General features: G+C 45.6%; 1 protein-coding gene across 1 annotated transcript; it reads right to left on the bottom strand.

The window, feature by feature from the left end:
* Positions 1 to 414: 414 nt before the first annotated feature.
* On the bottom strand, positions 415 to 22,900 carry LOC129339525 (immunoglobulin superfamily member 1-like). Its single transcript, XM_054994107.1, has 7 exons — positions 22,891 to 22,900; positions 19,225 to 19,518; positions 11,050 to 11,340; positions 10,136 to 10,432; positions 7,612 to 7,902; positions 2,642 to 2,947; positions 415 to 533 (listed from the first exon to the last, which is right to left on the bottom strand). Exons 1-7 carry the CDS (start codon positions 22,898 to 22,900, stop codon positions 415 to 417), a joined length of 1,608 nt encoding a protein of 535 aa, XP_054850082.1.
* Between the last annotated feature and the right edge of the window lie 36 nt (positions 22,901 to 22,936).

Here is a 22,936-nt window from a genome sequence, read left to right as displayed (position 1 = left end):
GTTAAGCCTTTCCTGCACACCCACAAGGCAAATGGAGGCCTCATGAACTTGCAGTTTTTCTATTGAATGAGATGGTGACGATCTTTTCATTTCTTTGAGCCCTTGGTTTAATCTTCAGCATTTCAAATCCTGAAACTCATAGGGAAAGGCAAGATGATGAAATCGGACGGTGGTTGCCGTACTTTCACAATGCAGCCTACTTCATTCTAATCAAGGTTTATTTTCAACTTTGCAATTGTTTCAGTTGTGCACCCCTGTTGTCTTTACACAGAGATTCCAGGGAATGAGAATGAATAAGAATGAATGTGAAAGTAATTGTGGACTTTTGCACTGAGCTTTAAAAATCTCCAAGACTGTCAGAATTCTGGGTCAGTTTTTACGTGGAAAGGAAATAACACACAGAGAAGATGAGAGTTAGCTAACACTTAGTCCATTTTCTCTCCAGTAGCGATGATCCAAAATTATGATATAAGTAAGGAACAAGAAGATCAGGCTTCCTGTTGCCAAGCGGATGATGTTGAGCTGGGTGGAGTCTGGAAGGAAATGAGGGAGTCAGGATCAGTACACACAAACAGACAGACAAGGGCCGTCGTCACACGGGCATCTCTTCCGTTAAATTTACAGCATATAGCGTCCTACCTGTTATCGGCACAGTAACGTTTCTTTGGGTCACCTAACGGCTCTTCGCGCCACCAGCTGTCCACACCGAAGCACTCTGTTCTGTTCTCTCTAACCGCGCAGAAGCAGCTCCTCCCCCCCCTTTTTAAATTATTCTGGCGTTTAATTCCGCTATAACGGAATAACAGCATATAAACATTCCGTTAGAGCAAAACATTACGACCCTTTTGTTTTTCCAACTTTGAAATTATATAAATAGCCCTTTGCCCGCAGAAAACTCCCTGTCTGACGTGATCCCCATCGCTGAAGACTCTGCCATGGCGACTGAGTCATTTTTACTTCAGCAGAAAATTTGCATTGTGTTATGTCGTTATGGTGTTATAAGGACATAATAAAATAAAAAAAAGGGAAGTCGCAGGAAGAAATGGATTCTGGGATTGAAGGGAGGGCATAGGATGTTGTGAGGCGAAATACATCGATGCGAGGCATTCACACTGAGGCACAAAATAGCACGACTATCAAGCACAAAGCAGAAGAGAGAAAATCGCTACAGTGTTGGAATAAGGTGGGTGTTTGCCGGGAAATAGCACCATTTCAGCGCTAAATAAAAGCCCGTGTGACGACGGCCAAGGATGCAAATTCACTGACTACATCAAAGCACCCTGTGGAATCAACACTTTCTATATTCAGGCAATTACTCAAGGACATTCAGAAAGGGTCTGTATGCACAACACATTTCCTTTCCGTAAGGTCCATCCCAACAGGTCATCATGGGCATACACTCACATGGACAGAAGTAATTTGCTAATCAAGCAGCTTTGGTTATAACCAGAAACATTCCCGCAGAGTTGGTTTAATCTTTCCAGCCGTAAGAACAACAAAGCTGAACAAGACATGCAAGCCTTGTACAGTGAATTGGAAACTGGGTTGAGCCATGGTACAGCAATTATGGTCTGCAACAAAAGCCACCCAATATTATAGCAGAAAACAAAAGAGGGGAATAAAGGGGGACACTGTAGAAAGACACAAGCATAACCAGGGTAGCTGCGGGGTGGCATTTCAGACAGGGGATTAGAAATGTATTGTGATGGAACTGCTTGGGAGGCTGCTTCTGTTAGGTGGTTGTAATGTGAGAACGACAGCAGATCTCCCTCCTTCTTGTCCCCCCATAAGGGGACCAGATCTCCTGTGTCAGCAAGAGACTTTCCAATCTCCCATTGCACACCAAGGTCATTAGGAGGGCCATTGGGGGGGAGTGAGGTGTTGTGTTGTTGTGCAATGTCACTGCTGGTGCAAACTGGAAATGACATCATGACATTGGGGGGGGGGCAATGCTTTAGGATTTGTCAAACACTTGATGGTTTAAGTTGAAGATGAAGGATGGGTTATATGCTACCTTCAATACTCTGGTACAGTTGTTGCTTGATGATTGATACTTTGCTCCTGCCAGAGGGATCCTTTGAGGGCAATGTAGTGAGTGACTGGGTGATTCACAGTGCAATCCTAAGCAGAGTTACTCCAGTCTAAGCCCACTGAAGTCAATGAGCTTTGAGTGGAGTAACTCTGCTTTGGATTGCACTGGAAGTTCAGCATTTGTTATGGGAAGGGGCACCAATCTTGCTGTCTTTGGTATTTCTTTTACATGTTTAGGGCTGTGTTTTAGGAAAGACAGGATAATATAAAGCTGCTGGTGGTGCAGATGCAGGAGCAGTGGAGGCTATCTTGGTGGGAACCAAGAATTGGATTGGCCAAGTGCTGAACAAGTAATTAGTAGTAGAACAGACTGAAGTGATTCTGTTATCTCAGTTCTTCTGGTAACACACTCAAAGCAAAAAATTTATCTGGCTTTATAAGTGGTTGGAGAAATTCCCCACACTGCTTTCTAAATGGAGGGAAGAGGTTATCATTTTCCAAGAATACAGAAGCAACAGGGGTACGGGTATAGATTTGGAAACCAAGCTAAATAGATTGGTAAGGTACAGACTTTGAGGACCAGGAAATAGTCCATACTCATATGCCATACCTGATACCAGAAGCTCCAGAGGGGCACTGCGTGTAGAGAACACAAAACGATCGTTAAAAAAATAGCTGCAGCTGTACTTCCCTTGGTGCTTCCAGCTGACGTTATGAATGGAAAATTCTCCATCATGCCACTGATTCCTCATTGCTTGTGATGCTGGGTCTCCAGCCTTATGCAGAAAGAACTCTGCAGGTACATCTTGAAACTCTGCAGGTCCGTCTGGAATCTCACACTTGATACTGACTAGTCCTCCAAGGGCAACCCGCCTGCTGGGGCTCATATAGATGGTAGGTTTGGGTAAATGGGAAGCTGTGAATGAAGTAAAGCCAAAAGTGAGGTGTCAGACACTGACACGTGACACTCCTTTCCTCAGCTGCAGGAAGATCATTGAATCAGGGCCGTTGCTTCTCCCTCCACCATAATATCAGGCTCCCTTTGAACTATCTTTCCCAAGGTGCACCTGGCTCCTTGCCTTCTACCCACAGAGTTTGAGCCAGCAGCAGAACAGAAGGAGGGAGAGGGAAATCTGTTCTTCCAGGCTGCCTGCTTGTTGCCTTCTGCTGCTGTCTGCCACCACCAGATCCTAGTGAGCAGGGCTTGGCAGGAGGAAGAGGAGATGGAGAGAGTAAATTTAGTAGAGGTAATAGTTTTGCCTAAAACATGCAGTCTCCTCTGGGGAAGAACTTAGGGCTTTAATGACAGCCTTTGTATTTTGAGTTCTGCAACTGCTCAGGGTTCTTCTGAGCCTTAGAATATGAATTTTGGCTATATCATTAGTGTAAAATCTTGGATTCAGTACCTGAGAACATCTCCAAACATGGAGATGAGTAGGGCTTTTTCAGCAGGAACATGGTGGAATGGTGTTCCGGCACCTCTTGAAAATGCTCGCGTGGCCAGTAGCCCTGTGAGCACCTGCCACCCTGCCGCTCAGGTGTCCACTGTGCCCAAGGCCAGAGGGACAGGAAATCCCCTCACCAGGTGAAGGAAGCACAGCAAGGTGGTAGGTTTAAAAACCTGCCACCCCGCTGCTCGGGCACCCACTTCGCCTGATGCCGGAGGAACAAGGGAATCCCATTTCCCCTCTCGCATCAAGAATTGTGGCGGGGCAGTAGGTTAAAAAACCTGCTGGCCCACCGTTTGGGCACCCACTTCGTCTCATGCCAGAGGGACGAGGGCATCCTCTCACCCTGCACTTTAGTTTACAGTGCTAGCCCCCCCCCCTTTGTGATGATGTCACTTCCCGGAAGTGACTCATGCCAGTGACTGAAGCGCAAGGGAAAAACAGCACTGCACAAGAGAATGCAAGAGAACTTCCATCTCTCTCTCTCTCTCTCTCTTCAAATCTTTAATCTCTCTAAACTGTGCTCAGGAATAGATCTTAGGTAGGATTTATTTATTTATTTTATTTGTATACTGCCTCTCCACCATATTTAGTGCTCGAGGCAGTTTACAATATACATATAAAATACATTATTAAAATAATAGAAATGCAAATATTAAAACTGATAATATAGAAATGTAAACATTAAAAACTAATAATGTAATAAAATACAAACATTAAAATCCATACATCTAAAAGAACAGAGCCATCACTAAATCCTACTCATGCCCATTGTTCATAACAAATATATCATATGGAGTCAAGCCATTAAGAATACCTGAATCAGCCTCCAAATGCCAGACAAAACATCTGTTTTAAAGGCCGCCTGGAATTTCACCAAATCCCAGAGGAAGCAAGTTGCTGCTGTTAATGCCTTCCAGAGGGAGGGAGTCACAACAACCATGAAAGCCCACTGGTTGAAGACAGTCAAATGGCCCTCGGGCCAGGAACCACCAACAGGCCCTGAGCTGCAGACTGTAGGACACGTGGGAGATTATACCAGGAGAGGCGGTCCTATAATAATAATAATAATTTATTACAGCACTTGGCCAGTACGGGCGGTCCTATAGGTATTAGGCTCTCAGACCATTAAGGGCTTTAAATGTTAAGACCAACATCTTGAATTTGATTCAGAAGCCAACTGGAAGCCAGTGCAGCTGCTTCAAAATCAAAGTGATCTGCACTGACCATGGTGTGCTGGTCAGCAGTCTAGCAACTGCATTCTGTGCCAACTGAACTCTCTGAAGCAACATTAAGGGTCGCCCTACACAGAGTGAGATGCAGAGTCAAGGTGAGAGGTGACCATAGCATGAATCACTGTGGCAAGGCCAGACTGAGAGCCTCTACAAGTGACATTTTTCACGTGAAGGACACTTGATCATTTTCGCAAGTTTTTCTGGGAACTGAAGTCCCTCTCCCCCACCCCTTTTCCTTCTGTTCCTTCCCCTCTCTGTAAGAATCGCTGCCTGAAGAGACAGAGAAAGCCAGCAGCAGCAGCAGCAGCAGCTTTTGGAAATCGTCTTGCTCCGGGGCGGGGTGGGTGGGATGCTCTGGAGAAAGCTGACATGTTGGTGAAGCTGAGCAGGATGTCCAGGGAAGGGAGAAAGTTGCAGCTGCCCGCCCCCAAAGATCGTTGAGAGCAGGCTTGTGACTGGAGGAACGATTTGCAAAAGCTGCTATTACCGCAGGCTTTCTCTGGCTTTTCAGGCAGCGATTCTAACAGAGGGGAAAGACACTAGGACTTCACCGACATGTCAGCTTTCTCCAGAGCGTTACCCCCCCACCCCCCACCCCACCCCCAGCAAGATGATTTGCAAAAGCTGCTGCCGCCGCTGGCTTTCTCTGTCTCTTCAGGTAGCGATACTAACAGAGAGGGGAAGGAACAGAAGGAAAAGGGGTGGGGGAGAGGGACTTCAATTCCCAGAAAAACTTGCGAAAATGATCAAGTGTCCTTCACGTGAAAAATGTCACTTGTAGTGAGGCTCTGAGACAAACAGAAATAACTGGCAGGCTCGGTGGAGATGGTAGGATGCCAGTGTCCGCACCATGGACACTAGCTTGTTCATGGATAGTGTGGGATCCAACCACACTCTCAATCTCCTGACAGAGTCAGGACCACAGCAGCACTGGGATTCTACCAGGTTGTATTGACTCCCTCTCATGAAGCAGGCCACATGCTGGATTTGATCTTTTGCAAAGGGGTGGATCTGAATAACACCATAAACTGGTGCCAAGGTCAGATAATTTCCTTCTGAGGGCTGGTTTGAAGATCTTTATGCTTCCCTGCAAGGGTGCCAGCGTATTTTGGCTCACCCACAGAGACTTATGGATCCAAATGGGTTCTGGAATTCTCTGTGGAATTCCCCTGGGCTTAGCAGCAATTCCCTCAATGAGTTCACTGAGTTCTGTTACAAGGGTCTTGAAGGGGCCATCGATCGGATTGCTCCCTGATGCCCTTTTTGCCTTTGACTCTATTTAGCTCCTTGGTTTAAAGTGGAGTTAAGAGAAATTAAGAGCAGACTTCAAGATTTTGACAGAATCCTGGGTGGTGTGAGGCCTACCACCTGCTCATTAGACCCCTGCCCCTCCTGGTTGTTAAAGTCTTGCTGGGATGCGATGGCAAGTTCCTTGCAGGAGATTATTAATCTCTCTCTCCCACAGGGTCAATTCTTTAGTTCACTTAAGGAGGTGATAGTAAGACTGTTTTTGAAGAAAACCTCCTTTGATATGAATGAACTAGCAAATTAATGCCTAGCTGAATCTACCATTTCTGGGCAATGTAATTGAGCTGATTAGGGCTCTTTTTCAGGGGGAACATGGGGGAACGGAGTTCCGGCATCTCTTGAAAATACTTGGCAATAATGCTTGAAAATAATATGATTTCAAAGAATCCTGTAAGTTTCTTCCTCATTTCCCTCTTGAGAGTTCCGCCACCTCTTTTCCCAGAAAAAAACCCCTGAAGCTGATGATATCAGAATGGCTCCAGGACCCACTCCTGTCTAGTTTAAGGCCTGGATTTGGCATTGAGACAGCTCTGGTGGTGGTGGTGGTTGACAATCTCCAACTTTACCTGGATAAAGGTGGGCATGAGCTGCTGATTTTGTTAGACCTGTTGGTAACATTTGACACTCTTGATCACTCAGGGCCAAGCTACAAGTGACAAATGACACTTGAACAGCAAGTGTTTTTCTCCCTGTTCACTTGCCCTCCACTCAATCCACTTGCCGTTCAAGTGTCATTCATCACTTGTAGCTTGGCCCTCAGTTATAGTCAACTGCTTGGTTGTAAGGGGAACTCCTTTGGCTTTGTTCTCCTTATTCCTCCAAGGAAACTTTTTTGGGTTGCCATTGGGGATGAGAAGTCAGCATGGCAGGAACTCTCCTGAGGAATCCCTCAGGGATCAATTCTTTCCCCAATGCTATTCAATATTTATATGCAAATCTGTATCCTATTGGATAAGCAACCAGAAGCTGAAATCTCGGTCCTTGCCCAGTGCCTGGATGCTGCAGTTGGTCGAGGGACAGTTGGCTGAAGTTAAATCCATCAAAAATGAATAACAACAACATTTGATTTATATACTGCCTTTCAGGACAACTTAACACCCACTCAGAGTGGTTTACAAAGTATGTTATTGGGTTATGAAATGTGTGTTTCGTGAGGTAAGATATGTTCACTTTGCAGGCTGGAATCTGCTTTCTGTTCCATTTCCTATGTTCCAGGATGGTCCGTACCATGAATTTTCTGCTAAGTTAAATACTTCATCTAAATCTGGTTAGAGTTTCTGAGGGTTAAATGACACCAAGCGGGGCCGTTTCCAGATGGCTTACCTGAAGCCGCTCCATGCCGCAATGTTGTGGATCGTGCTGGGGAAAATGCAAAATACCGCGTTTTCTCGCGCGAGTTTTGCGCGACATCACGCAAAACTCGCGCGAGAAAACATGGTATTTTGCATTTTCCCCGGCACGATCCACAACATTGCGGCATGGAGCGGCTTCAGGTAAGCCATCTGGAAACGGCCCAGGGTTCATAAGGATCTAAATCATAAAGGATCTAAAGCAGGGTTCATCTAAAGCATGCTGCATTAGAACCTCACCGAATATGAACACTTGCACTGAGATGCTTGGCTTCGAGGACCTGAAATACGCTGACTGGGGTCTGTAGCTGCAGCTGTAGTTTCCTCTGTTGTCCAGTTGCACATTATTGATAGAAAAGTTGGCCACATTCCCATGTGCCATCATGGATTGTGTTTTTGTCGTATTTCCATACTTCCAAAGATAGAATGTCTCTATTGGATCTTTGACCCAGCACTTAATTGTGATGTTGTCACCAGGGAATGCCATCCTGCCAGGGCTCAGGGAGATATTGGGCCTGGGCCAATCAGGATCTGTGAATTGAAGGAAGACAGGTCACAAGAAGATGTCACAAGAGCCATTCTTAGACTAAGCCACATTTCAGTTAGACATATGATGTTACTTTTGAGCAACAGAAGAGAGACTCTGGCATTCAAACAGGCACATCATAGCACTCCCCTCATACCATGCTGGGTGCCCATCCTGCAACAAAAGGTCCTTGGCATAGATTCTTACACTCATTGCTAGCTTTATGCGCCATGCTGCAAAGCTGAATTTTCATTAGCAATTTAACAACTATTTAATCTGCAAATGCTACTATTTTGAATGTTTATTTAGCTTCTCATTAAGAGGACTGTTGAGAAACTTACTGAGGTACTAAGGCCCGTCAAATCTGCAATAAAATAGATCCCATGGGCACTCATTTTTACCATGGAGAATGGGGAATTTACTCAGCTGGCCCAGACTTCAGGCTAGAAGCCCTAACCGAGAATTGCATTTCTTCAGCTTATTCCAAAGGCTCCCTTGCACAAATAGGGTTCATTCTCTGCTGCCTCCAGGATTGCAGGAATGCAGACTGATGACCTGCAGTTAGACTCAGGCCGTTTCCACACACGTTAAATAATCCACTTTCAATACGCTTTAGTGCACATTTGTAACTGATTTTCCATGTGTGGAACAAAAAATCCACTTCTAAAGGATAACTAAAGTGCATCGAAAGTGCATTATTTAATGTGTGTGGAAACGGCCTTTGTGTCCAAAATCAAACATCTCTTTGCCTAACTCCATGTCCTGGGAACAGGGAAACCTTCGAAACCTGAAGCAGTTTTCTTGCCTTTTCTTTGTAAAACGTGCCTTACTTAGGCTTTCTATCAGGGTTCAAAGTCCAAATACCCCAGTTTCAGAAAAAGAAAACAACTGTCTTTAGCTGTATACGTGGTCATCAGCGATAAATAGCGAAAACAACAGCAAAATATCACAGTCTCTAAGTGTAGGAAGATCAAAACTGCGTAAGGCACAGTCCTCTTTCTCTAGATCAAACATTGTTTCCTATGATGTTGAGGGAGGGAACTATTTTCATGGTTCCTGTTTATATCATGTTTACCTTCCTCCACCATTTGCTGGCCTTCTGTCTTCAGACCATGCACCTGTGTGCGTGTCTCCTTCAGAATGCCAAGATGTCTCCTCTCTTAAACGTCTCAAAACGTCTTCCTCCTTCTGAAACAGGCTTGCTCTCTGGCTATACCTATCAGGGATCATCTCTGTTCTCCTGGTCAGTATCCATTACCAAAAGTATGAATATTCAGCTAACCTCTACAGCATACGAATGGATAAGCAGTTTAAGAATGGATATTAAGCTAACCTCTGCAGTTTGGGATTCAGAAGGAACTGAGAAAGGGACAAAACTGGTTCTTCTTCTAACCAGTTTGTGCTGAACCCTTGAGCATTTATGGAGTGTAAACCCAATGTTTGCATAACAAACAGTGTTCTTGACCAAGAAATTGCATGTAGTGGGTGGGGGTAGGGCCTGCATACTCATAACAGCTTCGCCTTCTACTTGCATTTCAATGCATGCAATGTCATCTTTCAAGGGAGATTATGAAACCAACTTGCCTGACTCTATGGATTTCCAGGATGACCAGGGGGCCAAGAATCGTGGTGCCCTGGTCCTCCCTTCCAACAACCAGTTCATCCTGCTTGCACAGACAGCATGCTTTGGTTGGCTCAGCCTCATCCACCTCCTCACAGTGGAGGCAGCAGATGGAGAGCTAACCTGGCAGATGGAGGAAGAGTCAGGCAGGCAGAAGCGGTGGTGTCACAGGTGGACAGGCTGCTGGTCATAGTCTTTATATTCTTCCTTCCCTCCTTTGCAGCTGGAAATGGAACTTCAAGAAGTGACTTCAAACTGATCCCTCTCGAAGAGCTCTGGAAAAACCACCTTGTATTTCTTTGCTCCCAGAAACGCACAGACAAAGCTGCAAATATTCATCTAATATCTTAAATAAGGCGTCGAAGGAAGGCAGCATAGTATAGCCCGATTTTGTCAGATCTCAGGACCTAAGCAAAGTCAGTACCTGGATGGGAGACCACCAAGGAAGACTCTTCAGAGGAAGGCACTGGCAAACCACCTCTGCTTCTCACTTACCTGGGAAGCCCCAGCAGGGGTCGCCATAAGTCAGTTGTGACTTGATGATACTTTACACACACACACTTTAAATAAGACACTAGAATGGTATCAAATAAAGCAAGCAAATTCGACTACTTTGCCTGTTATCAGCAATTCCACGGGGTCACTGGCAATTGAGATGAGAAAAGGTTTTAATTCAGGACAGAAGCTGCAGCTGTATTTCCCTGCATCCTCCAGGCTCAAATTGCTGATGCTGATTTTGCCCGTGGCCCCATCAGTCTCCATGAGATGCTGAGGCTCCTGGTCTCCAGGCTTTTGAAGGTAGAATTTAATGGCTGGTCGCCAGTATTGGTTTCGGCAATAGACGGTGACATGGCCTCCTGGGGCTAATGCCCGCATGGGGCTGAGGGAGATGGTGGGTCTGGACAGCCAAGGGCCTATACGAAGGAAGAGATGGAATAGTGATATCACATTGCTGTGCATCGTTGAAACATCCTACATTTTACATGACCTCAAAGATACAGATTGACAGGGACCTTTTCTGCACCAGAAGTTTTTGCTACTTTTTGCCCCATACCTCTTCAGGTTTCCTTCTAAAGTCCTTACGCTTAACTCCCCCTTCAGATTTCAATGCGGCATTTCAAGGGTTCTCTTCCAAATTTTCTGCCTGCATGCAAAAGGTGAACTTCGGAAGAAAACCTGAAGAAGTATGGGGCCAAAGCTCCAAAAATTGCCTGTGCGGAAAAGGCCAAGGGAATGACAGTCGCTTGTTCCTCAGTGCTTCCAGGCATTCACTGAAGACAGGTGTAAGTCAACACATTGTACACAAGGAAAGTAGCTGCGATCCTAAAGACCATAACGTAGGGAGTCATGTCTTTATAGGCCAGCAAAGAAAGTGGTCTACCTTCCCATCCATGCTTTCACATTCTGCTCTCACTTTGAAAACACCCTGTGTTACAGGAATGCTCCACACCTCTAATTTCAGTATAAGGTTAGAGAATAAAGATATACTCATTTGGGTTACCAATATTGTTACTCTGGAAGGGAGCCTTACCTAATATGAACAACTCCATATCATCGCTGATCTTTGAGGAGTTAAACGGTGCCGATGGGGGTCTGTAGCTACAGTGATAACTCCCTCCATCCCTTTGGGACACCTTCATAATGGGAAAGATGGCCATCTCCCCATCTGGCTCCTTTGATTGTGCTATGCTTGGATAGTCAGTCTTATGAAGATAGAACTTATCAATTGGACCTTTGCCTCGGCAGTGAATGGTGATGTTGCTTTCCAGGAAAGCAATCCTGCCAGGGCTCAGGGAGATACTGGGCCTGGGCAGAGCATGATCTGAGACAAGAAAAGAAAAGTTAAGCAGAGGAAAAACTTTCTTCCAGATCTGGGAACATCACATGAAATTTGGAGAGGCAGAATGGAGAGGATGGAGATTGTCCCTTCTTGTTGCTCCTTAACAGTGGGAGGAGGCAGCAGCAAGGGGCAAAAGAGGAGATGGGGAGCTATTGGGAGCTTGATAGGATTGCAAGGTGATGCTCCCATAGCCATAAGTGACAGATAATAAGCACCAGGGCTTTTTTTCAGCAGGAATGCTGTGGAACGGAGTTCCGGAACCTCTTGAAAATGGTCACATGGCTGGTGGCCCCACCCCCTGATCTCCAGACAGAGGGGAGTTTAGATTGCCCTCTGCGCCGCTCAGCAGCGTGGAGGACAAACTAAACTCCCCTCTGTCTGGAGATCAGGGGGCGGGGCCACCAGCCATGTGACCATTTTCTCCAAGGGCAACCCACTGAGTTCCACCAACTCTTTCCCCAGAAAAAAAGCCCTGATAAGCACCATCTGCCTCCATTATTAACATGCAGCAATTTCTTGGTTCTGTTTTTTGGAATGTTTGATTGCTTCTACTTCTTGACCAACACAGCTTTCACCCAAAATTTTAAACTGATGGAATGAATCAACTGTTTCATAAGAACTGAAAGCTCATTATTTTAAAAGGTAGCTCTCTATATAAATTGAACCACAGCCAAGCAAGATTATCTAAGAAGAGACATGGCAACAATCATTTTTCTACTCACTGCATATTTTCTTATCCTAGCTAGAGGAGAGTGAAACAGACACTAACTGAGCTCTAGGAAGCTGCCTGTCCAGAAGAGGGCAGAGCAGCCCAGCCTGTTCCAGCAAACGTCCCCACCAACCACTTCTTGACGCCCATGGAGAGCCTGAGTGATCTGATACGCTGACTCACACCAGCAAACACGCCGAACTGGTACCAGGGGTTTGGAGCTCTGCTTGCAGCTCTGCTCGCTATCAGGGCCTGGGGGCACCGCCAAAAGGTGCAGCAATGCCAAACATGCTGACTAGCAGGGAAGTGTCCAGGCTGTGCAGTCATGCTAGCCCCAGCACCACAGTTCAGCTAGCCAGCAGAGATATACCTGGTAGGCACAACAAGGGTCCAATATAACAACAACAATGACAATAGTGCTTATATACTCTTCTAGACAGATTAGTGCCTCACCCAGAGCGGTGAACAAGTTAGTGTTATTATTATCCCCACAATACAGCTGGGGATGAGAGGAATGGCTTACCTAAGGCCACCTACTGAGCTCACGGCAGTAGTGGGATTTGAACCACTTAATGGCCCTGGAGGTTGGCTGGGAGAGGTTGCAGGGGTGGAGCCCAGCTGGAGGGCGGGATACCTTCAAGGGCCAATTGGTTTAGGCAGCAGGAGATGGAGCATACAAGGGCTACAAGGGTAATTTAAACCACTGCAGTCCCTGACAAGAGGGAAGGAGGAGGATCCATGTGAGCCTAACTCCCTCCCCTCCACATCTGATGCTAGGGTTGACAGACCATGTCTGGCCACTGGCAAAAGTTTTTGGGGGGACAGTAACATGAGTGCATGTGGCATCTCATACCTTGCTTCTGGGAACCCCTGGAAGTGATAGTGGGTAGCTCTAGGAATCGTTGGAAACTCTATGGCTTTACCTGGAAGTTACATTGTAGGGCACACAATGCTAACTTTAAAAAAAAATCACTTGCTGCCTGTCAGAGCACATGGTAGACAGTGAGACCATAGCAGGAGTCCTGACAACCCCATCTGAGGCCTAAGGGACCTGGAGGCCCAGGTCACACCTCCAACTGGGTATAGGGTTCCCTGTTGTCTGCCAATGGTGGCAATCTCCGAGGGATTCCAGCCTCTATCCCCTTATTGTTGGCAATCAGTGGGAAGAGGCAGGCTGCCCAGAGTGCCTGCCATTGGCAGGCAGCTCAGGGAATTTGCCATGCATGCATTCATGCTCTCCTGAACTCCTGCTGATGACATCACTTCTGTTGTGACCAGAAGCAATGGCATCTTGCCAAAGCACAGCAAAAACATATGGCTTTGTGTGTGCTATAATGTCACTTCCAGGCTATGCCATAGAGTTTCAGGTCACAACAGAAGTGATGTCATTAGTGGGAGTATGGGAGTGTGTGCACACGCAAAGAGAAAAATGGGGGAAAGTACTCACCACCACCCAGAACCCACCCTCCAACAGGTTGCCTGGGTGGACTTCACAACTCTCACTGGGGACCAGGAGGAGGCTAATGCTGTCAGAGGAAGCTTCTCTCTTCTCAGATCCAGCCTCCCACCCAGCCTCACCAGGCCTCACTTCTATGGTTGCCTCCCTGTGGCCTGTGGCCATCTGCACTACCCAATCCTCCTACAGTGCTATAGTATTATCTCTCCTGAAGTATCAGCAAGAGGCCACATTCTTTCTCTTCAAGCTAACTAGGAAGAACATTTCAGAAGCATCCCTAATGAGGGCATGCGAAGCAATCTACCTGTCATCACCAACGACACAGGATTGCTGAACTCAAAGGTAACATATGACCCTTGAGAGTTGCAACAACAACTATAGTTCCCTCTTTGCTCCTGACTTGCATTGCTGATGAGGAACTTGGAAACAGGATAATTGAAGTAGTAAGCCTCCATGAGATGCAGAGGTTCCCGGTCTCCAGGCTTTTGGAGATAACACCTTTCTGCCCAATTATTTTGGCAGTAGATAGTGACATTTCCCCTGAGGTCTACTGGATCACTTGGGTTCAGGTAAATGGTCGTCCTGGGTAGCTCATAATCTGTGCAAAGGAAGAGATGAGGGAATGAAGATTGTATTGATTGCAACAACCTGTTTACAGGAGAGTAATATCACTTGTTGTTTCTCTCTCACTTGTGGAAAACATTTTTAAAAAGAAACATTCCCAATCACAGGAATGGGGTTTACATGTACAATTTGTGTATATTTAGACAACCAGCTCACGTTGTGGCAGTCATGTGTAGGCAGGGTGAACAAAGGGAGGCTCCTCTAAGCTACCTGAACTGATGATGTAGGTGGAAAAAGTGGAGGAAAAATGATTGATAACTGGAAAATTTACTCAGATAACTATTCACCAAGCACAATAAACCATGTGAGCATAAATCAACAACAAATTAGCAATCACATGTATCTATAGCAAATAATTCCAAGCCGCTATGAAGTTAAATACAGCACTTCAGAAAGTTCTAAAGTATATAGAGTTCAACAGGTGCAGAAGAATCATGAACCAGGAAACATAGGCCGCCATTACTGATGCTATGACTCACGGTGCTGTAAGAGATTATACTGTATGCTAGTATATTTATGGTGGATCCTTTAACTGCCCCCAAGGAGGTTTTGACGAAACATCAGGTTTCTTGCTGGCCCTGAATGTCGGGCAGGCAGATAGTGTCTTCTGGATCTCCTGATTGGCACCACCTATAACAGAAAAAGGGAACAAAAGGAACAAGGAGGTAGAGGATTATTGAACACAAAGAATTTACCTTTATTTACTTTTTACCATGGAGACTTACCTGTTGGATGTCTTCCTGGTTCGTGATTCTTCTGCACCTGTTGGGCTCTACATACTTTAGAACTTTCTGAAGTGCTGTATTTAACTTCATAGCAGCTTGGAATTATCTGCTATAGATACATGTGATTGCTAATCTGTTACTGATTTATGCTCACATAATTTATTGTGCTTGGTGAATAGTTACCTAAGTAAATTTTCCAGTTATCAATAATTTCTTTTTCCTCCACGTGTGGTTTTCCACCTTTGTCATCAGCATGTGTGGGCAGGGGGCAGGACCAGGACACATGTTCTTGCTCCCCCTCTTTGCATACTGAAATCAGAATCCAATTATTGTTTGAACGAGGCTCATGGATGCCACCTTTGACTCTAAACTCTAAGTAAACTGAGCAGGATCTCTACTATATCTACATAGTTAGCTACGTGATCAAGTGGAGCACAAGTGAACAGGGAGGAATACAGGTGAGTCTGTTCACTTGCCGTTCAAGTGTCATTCGTCACTTGTAGCTTGGCTCTGAGTGAGGGAGAGACCCAGATAGCCCTGGCATCACCAAAGTAAGGGATGTGCCTGGCCCATCCCTGGCCTCATATGGTGACAGCCATATACTCAGTCTAGTGGCTTGGGCAGGCACAGCCTTCTTGAGGTTGGGCAGGCATGGTCCCTCTCCTTCGAGAAGGCATGGTCATGGTAGGCTGGGGCAGGGCCTTTTCCAGGGCCATAGTCCCCTCCTCAAGCTGCCCCTGCATTACAGGTTCCAGTTATGAATTCTTAGAGTCAATGAGAGCTGGGACTCGGCTGTACATAAAGCGAACTGCATGTTTCCAGTGCTATCTTGTGCAAAAGGAAATCTGTTTTCCTGCAGCTGAAATTTCTTCCTTGTTCAGGTTGGAGATAAAAAATACATCTTTTCAACCCTCTTGGATCCAAAAGAGGGAGAAAAGTAGATTAAGGTTTCAAAATAAATAAAGGACTGCAAATGTGATTTTCTCTTTTAAACGAACCCTGTGATTTTCAAGATGCATATTTCTACAGCTAGTACTACAACTGAAGACTGTAGCTGTGGTGTGTTCCAGTAGATTCAAAACACAGAATCTACTGAAGGGAAGAACTACGGATGTCACCGATCTGTGTCCCCAGAATCTGATCTTTGTTCCCTTTGTTCCCTTTACAGGCTGGGAATTATTTTTTGTTCCTCTTTCTGACTCTTCAAACATTTATGTGGTCCAGATTGTAAATGTTGTGCTTAGGGGCATGCTCCACACATCTCCTTTCACCATAAGATGAGAAAATAGATATATATCCACTTGTATTACCATGGAAGTTAGTCGGAAAGGGATACTGTACTATTATCCAGAATTCCACATCATCACTGGGCTTTGAAGACCTGAAAAGTGTGACAGGTCTGTAGCTGCAATGATACCTCCCCGCATCCTCATTGGACACATTGATTATGTGAAAAATAGCCATCTCTCCAACTGGCTCGACTGATCGTGGTTTCATCTGATCATCTGGGATCTCATCATCTCCAGCCTGATGATGATAAAACCGATTGATTGGATCTCTAGCCTTAAGAAGATAGAACCTATGGAATGGACCTTTGGCCCAGCAATGTATGGTGATGTTGCTTCTCAGGACTGTGAACCTGCTGCCATTGAGGGAGATCCTGGGCTGGGGCAGAGCAGGATCTGGAACAGAAATAAGGTGGTCATAAATACCATCTATACCCTTTGGATTAAGACAAATTGCTGCCATCCATGTTATCAGAGTAGACATCAGAGTAACACCACAGCACAGATTCTGTCTAGGAATCCTTATGGTTTCATACCAAGGCAGGAAAGTGAATTAGTGCATTTATATGACCTAGACAAAAGCCTTTGCGAAAGGATTCTCTTGTGATGCAAGCTAAGCTTATCTGAAGATTCAAAAACCTAGAATGGCTGTTGCTTGTGGACCATCAAAACCCATTCTCAGAACTCAAGGAAAACACAGTTCTATCAGGTGGTCCAATTAACATTTCCTGTAGCACAGGAAATTCTAATCCATGAATGGCCCTGCTCCTCCTCTGAGAACCACATGGCCAAAAGGCTTCTGAAAAATAGGGTTAATGGGGAACTCCTCCAGAGGGCTGCTGCCAAGTCCACTTCTGCACCAATCTCAGGTATTATCACTCTCTGTAACTCTTTCTCCCTCATTTGTCTTCCAGCCATCTAAATCCAATCCCCATGCTACCTTGCAACAAGGACTCCCTGTCCATCCTAATGCTATCCCTTGCTTCTGGTAAGCTCTGGACTCTGTCTTAATCAAATCCTCTTTGCCACCCATTTCTCTCCCCTTTTCTTCTCAGTCACCCCCACCCCAGAGATTTTCTATTTCCCACCTCTCAGGCTCTAAATCATTCCCTCTCTCTATCCACACCATCCTACTAGCCCTTGATTATCCCATTTAAACCCTAACCATGATAATTCCATGGATGGGGCACTATGAAGGAAGAGCAGAGGAAGACAACCCAGCCAAGTGAGAGCACCATAGTTCTCACATGGACAGCCAAATCCGGAGAGCTGCTATAGCAACAATGGCAGAGGGCAACCAGTGTAACAACAGCACTGTGGCAAATCAGGTCTTCGTCAACTGGCAGACCCTGTTCTGCCTACCCCTCCATTGCCTATCCTGGCACCTGAAGTGGCCACCTCACCCAACTGCCTCAGGGTATTGCTGCCACCACTGTTCCTGTCTTAGGCTCTGGTTAGGCAGGACTGCCTCCTAACCTTCCTCTGGCATCACTAGGATCCTGACTCTGGGCTTCCTAGAATTTTTGGGGCTCCCCTGGAGAGTTGGCAGCTGTCTGGTTCACCACTTTCCCCCTCCCTAGGGATTCCCTGACCCCTCTCCTAGTATTTCCAAGCAGTTAGGGAACTATGTGGTACAGAGGGACTTCACTCCAACAATAAAAAGGATTTATTTAAAACTCCCAACTATATACTGGCACCTCAGAAGTGAACAGAAGAAATAAAAATAACATTGACAAAAACATTTAATCTCTCTCCCGCCTCTAAACTCATGCCCTATATATGTGATATGTAGGACAGGCACGTTACTTTGTTACTCAGGGTTAAGCTGGTCAAACATATCCCTTCCAAATGGTCTTCCCCTCTCTCTCCAGCTCCAACCGACTCTCCTCCCGCTGATTTCCATCAACCAACTCTCTCATATCTCAGTTTCCACTCCGAAACAGGCCCCTCATGCATCCTTCTGGGGCTGATCTCATCATCACCTTGATGGATTTCCTGTCCTCTCTAGGGAGTTGCCCTCAGAATACTGTTTAGGAACAGGAGGGGGGGGGGGTTGAGGAGGAGATTAGGCCACAGCCTACCTAAAGTTTGATAGTCTCTTTCCATCCAGCCCACAGAAAGTTCACACACACACAAGATGGTGTTTCTCCACAAACACCACTAAAGGGGATCCCCAAAGTGCTGTTAAATGGCCAGAAGCTCCTGCCATGGGGCCACAAGGATGGAAACACCAACTCAGTCCTTTGCAACCTCACAGTTGCAGCCAAGGGACGTCACAACGGTGTGACAGAATGGCTGAGATGAAGAGGGGAGAGGGGACCAGATGGCAGGGGACAGAGCAGAATGCTCATTATTTTAAGACAGCTCTATATGCAAATTTCCAAACAACAGCCAGGCTCTGTTTTCCTCCTCATGGCAGCTTTCTTCATCTCTCCCCTGCTGATGAGAGTTACAGATACATTATCCAGGAACAGCCCTGTTGAGGTTGGGAGAGAACAGTCTGACAATGGAACCAACTGCTAAGACCCTGACAGGTATTTGGCTGAGGGACCAAGGAAGACTCTGCAGAAGAAGTCAATGGCAACCTCCTCTGCTTCTCATTTGCCTTGAAAGCCACTTGTTGGGGTTGATGTTAGTTGGCTGAGACTTGACAACACATGTATACATATGAAGCTGCCCACATCTAGTTTACTCTGTAATATTAACAAGAAATAATTTTCTTACTGCTCCAGATGACAATTAAGAATAATCCAAAACCGTCCATAGCTCCATCTACAGAGGAGGGGGACGGCTGCATCTTTGAACTGAATTGTCTACATATCTCAAAGTAGTCATCATGCTGTCTCTGAACTGGAATCATCCTCTGGTTTTAGGTAACAATCTCTTCCTTTTAAAATGGCTCAGGTCTCACTATGGATGTTACTGCCTCTTCTTTCATGAGCTCTCCTACTGACATCTTCTCCAAAAGCTTACTGATAGTCAGCAGATTTTCCTACTGAAATTCCATTTAACACACAAATTATGACTGAAACAAGAGACTGGGGAAGCGCAGGCAAAGCTCTTTACCTGTGATCAGCAGCTCCACAGGATCACTGCATTCAGAAGCAACAAACAGCTGGTTGTGGCAACAGCAAGTATAACGCCCAGTTTGTTCCCAACTTGCATTGCTGATAAAGAACTTGGCAATAGACCTATGGGGGTTGTAAGCCCCCATGAGTTGTTGACTTGTCTGGTTGCCATCCTTTAGGAGATAACAACTGAAGATGGTAAAATGAGTTTGGCAATAGATAGTGACATTTCCCCCAAGGTCTACTGGCTCGCTTGGATTCAGGAAAATGGTTGGTCTGGGAAGGATGGCATCTGTGCAAAAGATGAGAGGAGAGCGTGAAGAGAGCAGTGGCAGTGGGTGCAAATAGCCACTTCTTGTTCCTAACTTCAGTGACTAAGACATTTCAGAAAACTGAGCATTGTGACCCCGCCCCTAGCATGTGTCCTTTATATACATTTAAACAGCTTGGACCAGGGTAGCACCAGATCCTGCTACCCCTCTATTAATGCTGAAATCAGTGTGCGTATGCCATTTGAATACAGCTAATAGCATCATTGCTCAGGTGGATGCCAAGTGAAGCATCCAGTCACCTTCTTGTGATACTCTCATTAAAATCAGCAAGATTGCTAGCATGTCCAGATAGGAGAGACAGAATGATGGAAGGTTTCTGTGGCAGGGGCTCCCAACTGGCGCCCATGGGCACCATGGCATCTGTCAGCACCTTTCCTGGCACCCACCAAGGGTTTTTAAAAAGTGGGTGGGGCTAAACGGGACTCCTGTCCTGCAGGACTTCTGACTGATCATTGGAGATCTGATTGACTGTGAAGATTAAAATAACATTGCAGGTGCCACCATAGCTCCTCTTTTCACCCCTCTTTCCCAATGTATTTTTTTGTAATTACTCCTCTTGTCCCCTGCTCTTGGGCTTCTTCCATGTATCTGTGGCTCTGTTTTCCACAGTGGCCATTTTCTGGTTGGCTGAGCCTCCTGTGGGAGCCATTTTATGCTTGCACCCACCACGCTGTGTCAGAATGCCAAAGGTGGCACTGTTTATTTAAAAAAAATATATGATGATTTTATAGCTTCAGTTGGGTAGCTGTGTCGATCTGTGATAGAACAGCAAGATTTGACTCCAGTGACACCGTCAAACCAACAAGATTTTCAGAGTATAAGCTTTTTAGAGTCAAAGCTCTCTTTGTCAGATAGTGCCTTCTTGTGTCCTGGTGTAGCGTTAGCCTACCCTTCCTCACATCCTCTGCTCAGCCATTGAGACGTCCTTGCCTCAGGTATCTCCTCCACTATGAGAGCCTCCTGAGAGAACCAGAGTCCGGTGAATCTCAAGCCCTAAACAGAGAACAATCCTCTTTCTGTCTTTTTTAAAAGATCCAACGATACTCTCAGATTTATAATCTGGCAGTCACATAAACAATGCATAGAACAGCACAGTACTATGTCAAGGTACTCTCAAAGACCAGTCTGAATATATTTCTCATTATTTCATTTTATGGCTGGTTTACTCCCCTGTTCCACAGTTCCTTAACATTTAGTTTGCTCCAGCTAAATGTTTGATCTGCATCTGTTATAAACAGCAACGCTGTCAAGAAATCCAGAAAATTTTACACCTGAATTTGGGCATGCCTCTAACTCATGTACAGCATTGGCCTTTATGGCCTGCACGTCCTCTCCTCTCTTGCCCTCTCCTCCTCTTCCCCTCTTTTTCGTTTTCTTAAAAATTATTGTGATCTCACAATATTGTGTAACCACTTTGATCAGATGTGACCAGCTTTTGATGTTAGAAACACTTTGAATTGGGACTCTTACCTAATATCAGCAGTTCCACAGATTTGCTATATTTTGATGAGTGGGACCAGTTCACATAGTAACAGGAGTATGACCCTCCATTTGTCATATTCATGATGGCAAAAGTCGTATTTCCTCTGTCTCTTTTTGTAGCAATTGTGAAATTAGGTCCATCTTTCTCTAGATAGAAATCCAGCAGATCTTCAAAAGGGGACGTACAGTGAATGGTGGCATTTCCTCCAGACAAGATGCCCTCTGAGCTAGGAAGCGTGGAGATGCTGGGGGCAGGGAGGCTGTAGCCAGATTAAAAAGGAAAAAAACAAAATTATGAGTTGGCCAGAGCAAGACATTCCCATCTCTGAGACTATTTCAGCAATAGGAATTGGATGGATTATTCTATAAAGAAATGAAGACAAAATACAAACAGCTTTATAATGTCTTCATTTCGATATTAGCATTTTGAAAACTGGGAGGATCCAAATTTTCTCTTTTTCCCTGAATGGGTGAGAGGTAGCCTGATTGACAGGCAGAAATCTGATCCTGTGAAAGACAGGGCGAGCCAATGGGATGCGGAGATCCATCAGTTTGGATTGGAGGCCCCTGGAGGAGAAGCAGAGGAAAAACCTCCAAATAAAGTGCTGTCAGAGACGCATTTCATTTCCATGGGGGAAGGGCTGAGGGAATAATTAACGTGTATATTAAATATGGAGGAACTTGTGTGGTGTGCGCGCATGTGCGCAGCCAATCGTATGGCGGTTACTTTCAGGTGGGTCTTTGCAGCAACTTCCCCCCACCCCCACCTCCGGCCGATTACGGGTTGAGCTTTGCAAAAAAAAGAAGGGAGGTCAGGCCCAAGCTACAAGTGACGAATGACACTTGAATGGCAAGTGGATCGAGTGGAGTGCAAGTGGAGGGCAAGTGAACAGGGAGGAATACACTTGCCGTTCAAGTGTCATTCGTCACTTGTAGCTTGGCGCTCAGTCGCAGCTCTCCTCCCGTTAGGTGCAATGCGCGCCGTGCGAGCATTATTACGACCCCTGCACATGTTTACAAATGAGCAGTGCTAGTTACACTGATCCCTTCAGGGGCAGAAAGGGTTAATAAAGAGCTCTTGCTCTTGGATTTCTTGCTAAAAAGGCTTTTCCCCCCACACTGGGTCTTTTTCCGACTCTTGCTTGAAAGTTACAAGATTAATTCCTCCAGGGGAACTGATCTCTGTATGGAGATTGGGGGGGGGGGGGTCCATCAGACACAAGAGGTGCCGGTATGGTGGTCCGGGGCATTCAGCTTGAGAAAAAGACCTGGGAAGACCCAATATGTGATGGATTGTCTCAATAAAGGAAACCACAACCTTCAGTTAGCAACACCTGAGCAAGGCTGTCAATGATAGGACATTTTGGATGTCAGTCACCATAAGAGCGATGCAGTTTAACAGCACATAACACACACATGCATGACCACATACCGCTTCGTCACAGCTGCCTTCCCCCAGGTGCTGCGTTGACTGTTGACGCAGTTGCCACTGGCTTCAAGAGGGCTATTTGTCACATTATTAGAAGTAAAAAAAAGGAAAGATTTCACATTGTTGACTCACTAGTGAAGTGTATCTGTTTCCCTAGTGTCAGCATCAGGAAATTTTTTTAATGGCTGCTGAATTTCCAGGATCTGAATACATTTCTATACGTACATTTTCATACTGTCCCATAGGAACTGTAGTTCCTTCCTATCAGATCCACAAAAATATTGCCTTCAAACCTTGAGTGAAGAAAAGATGCATTAATCAGACAGATACAAGCTATTTTATTGCACTTCTATTTACCAAGGTGTCCAGGGGCAGTATGCACCCACCTCCAGGAACTGGCAGCAAATAGGCCTGAGCTCACCTGCTGCCATCTCCGTTCCACCTCAGAAGAGATGTGCTGCAACTAG

This window comes from Eublepharis macularius, chromosome 12 (assembly GCF_028583425.1).
Source record: "Eublepharis macularius isolate TG4126 chromosome 12, MPM_Emac_v1.0, whole genome shotgun sequence".
In the NCBI taxonomy this organism is placed as follows: domain Eukaryota; kingdom Metazoa; phylum Chordata; class Lepidosauria; order Squamata; family Eublepharidae; genus Eublepharis; species Eublepharis macularius.
This window is presented reverse-complemented; position numbering and strand designations above follow the sequence as displayed.

What these genes read in the sequence shown, in the direction of transcription:
- LOC129339525 (XM_054994107.1), bottom strand. An exon ending in TGTGGAGCTGCTGATCACAG is followed by an intron (nt 11,341 to 19,224) that starts GTAAAGAGCTTT and finishes TTCTTGTCTCAG; the next exon opens with ATCATGCTCTGCCCAGGCCC. An exon ending in TCTGGAGCTTCTGGTATCAG is followed by an intron (nt 534 to 2,641) that starts GTATGGCATATG and finishes ATTTCCTTCCAG; the next exon opens with ACTCCACCCAGCTCAACATC.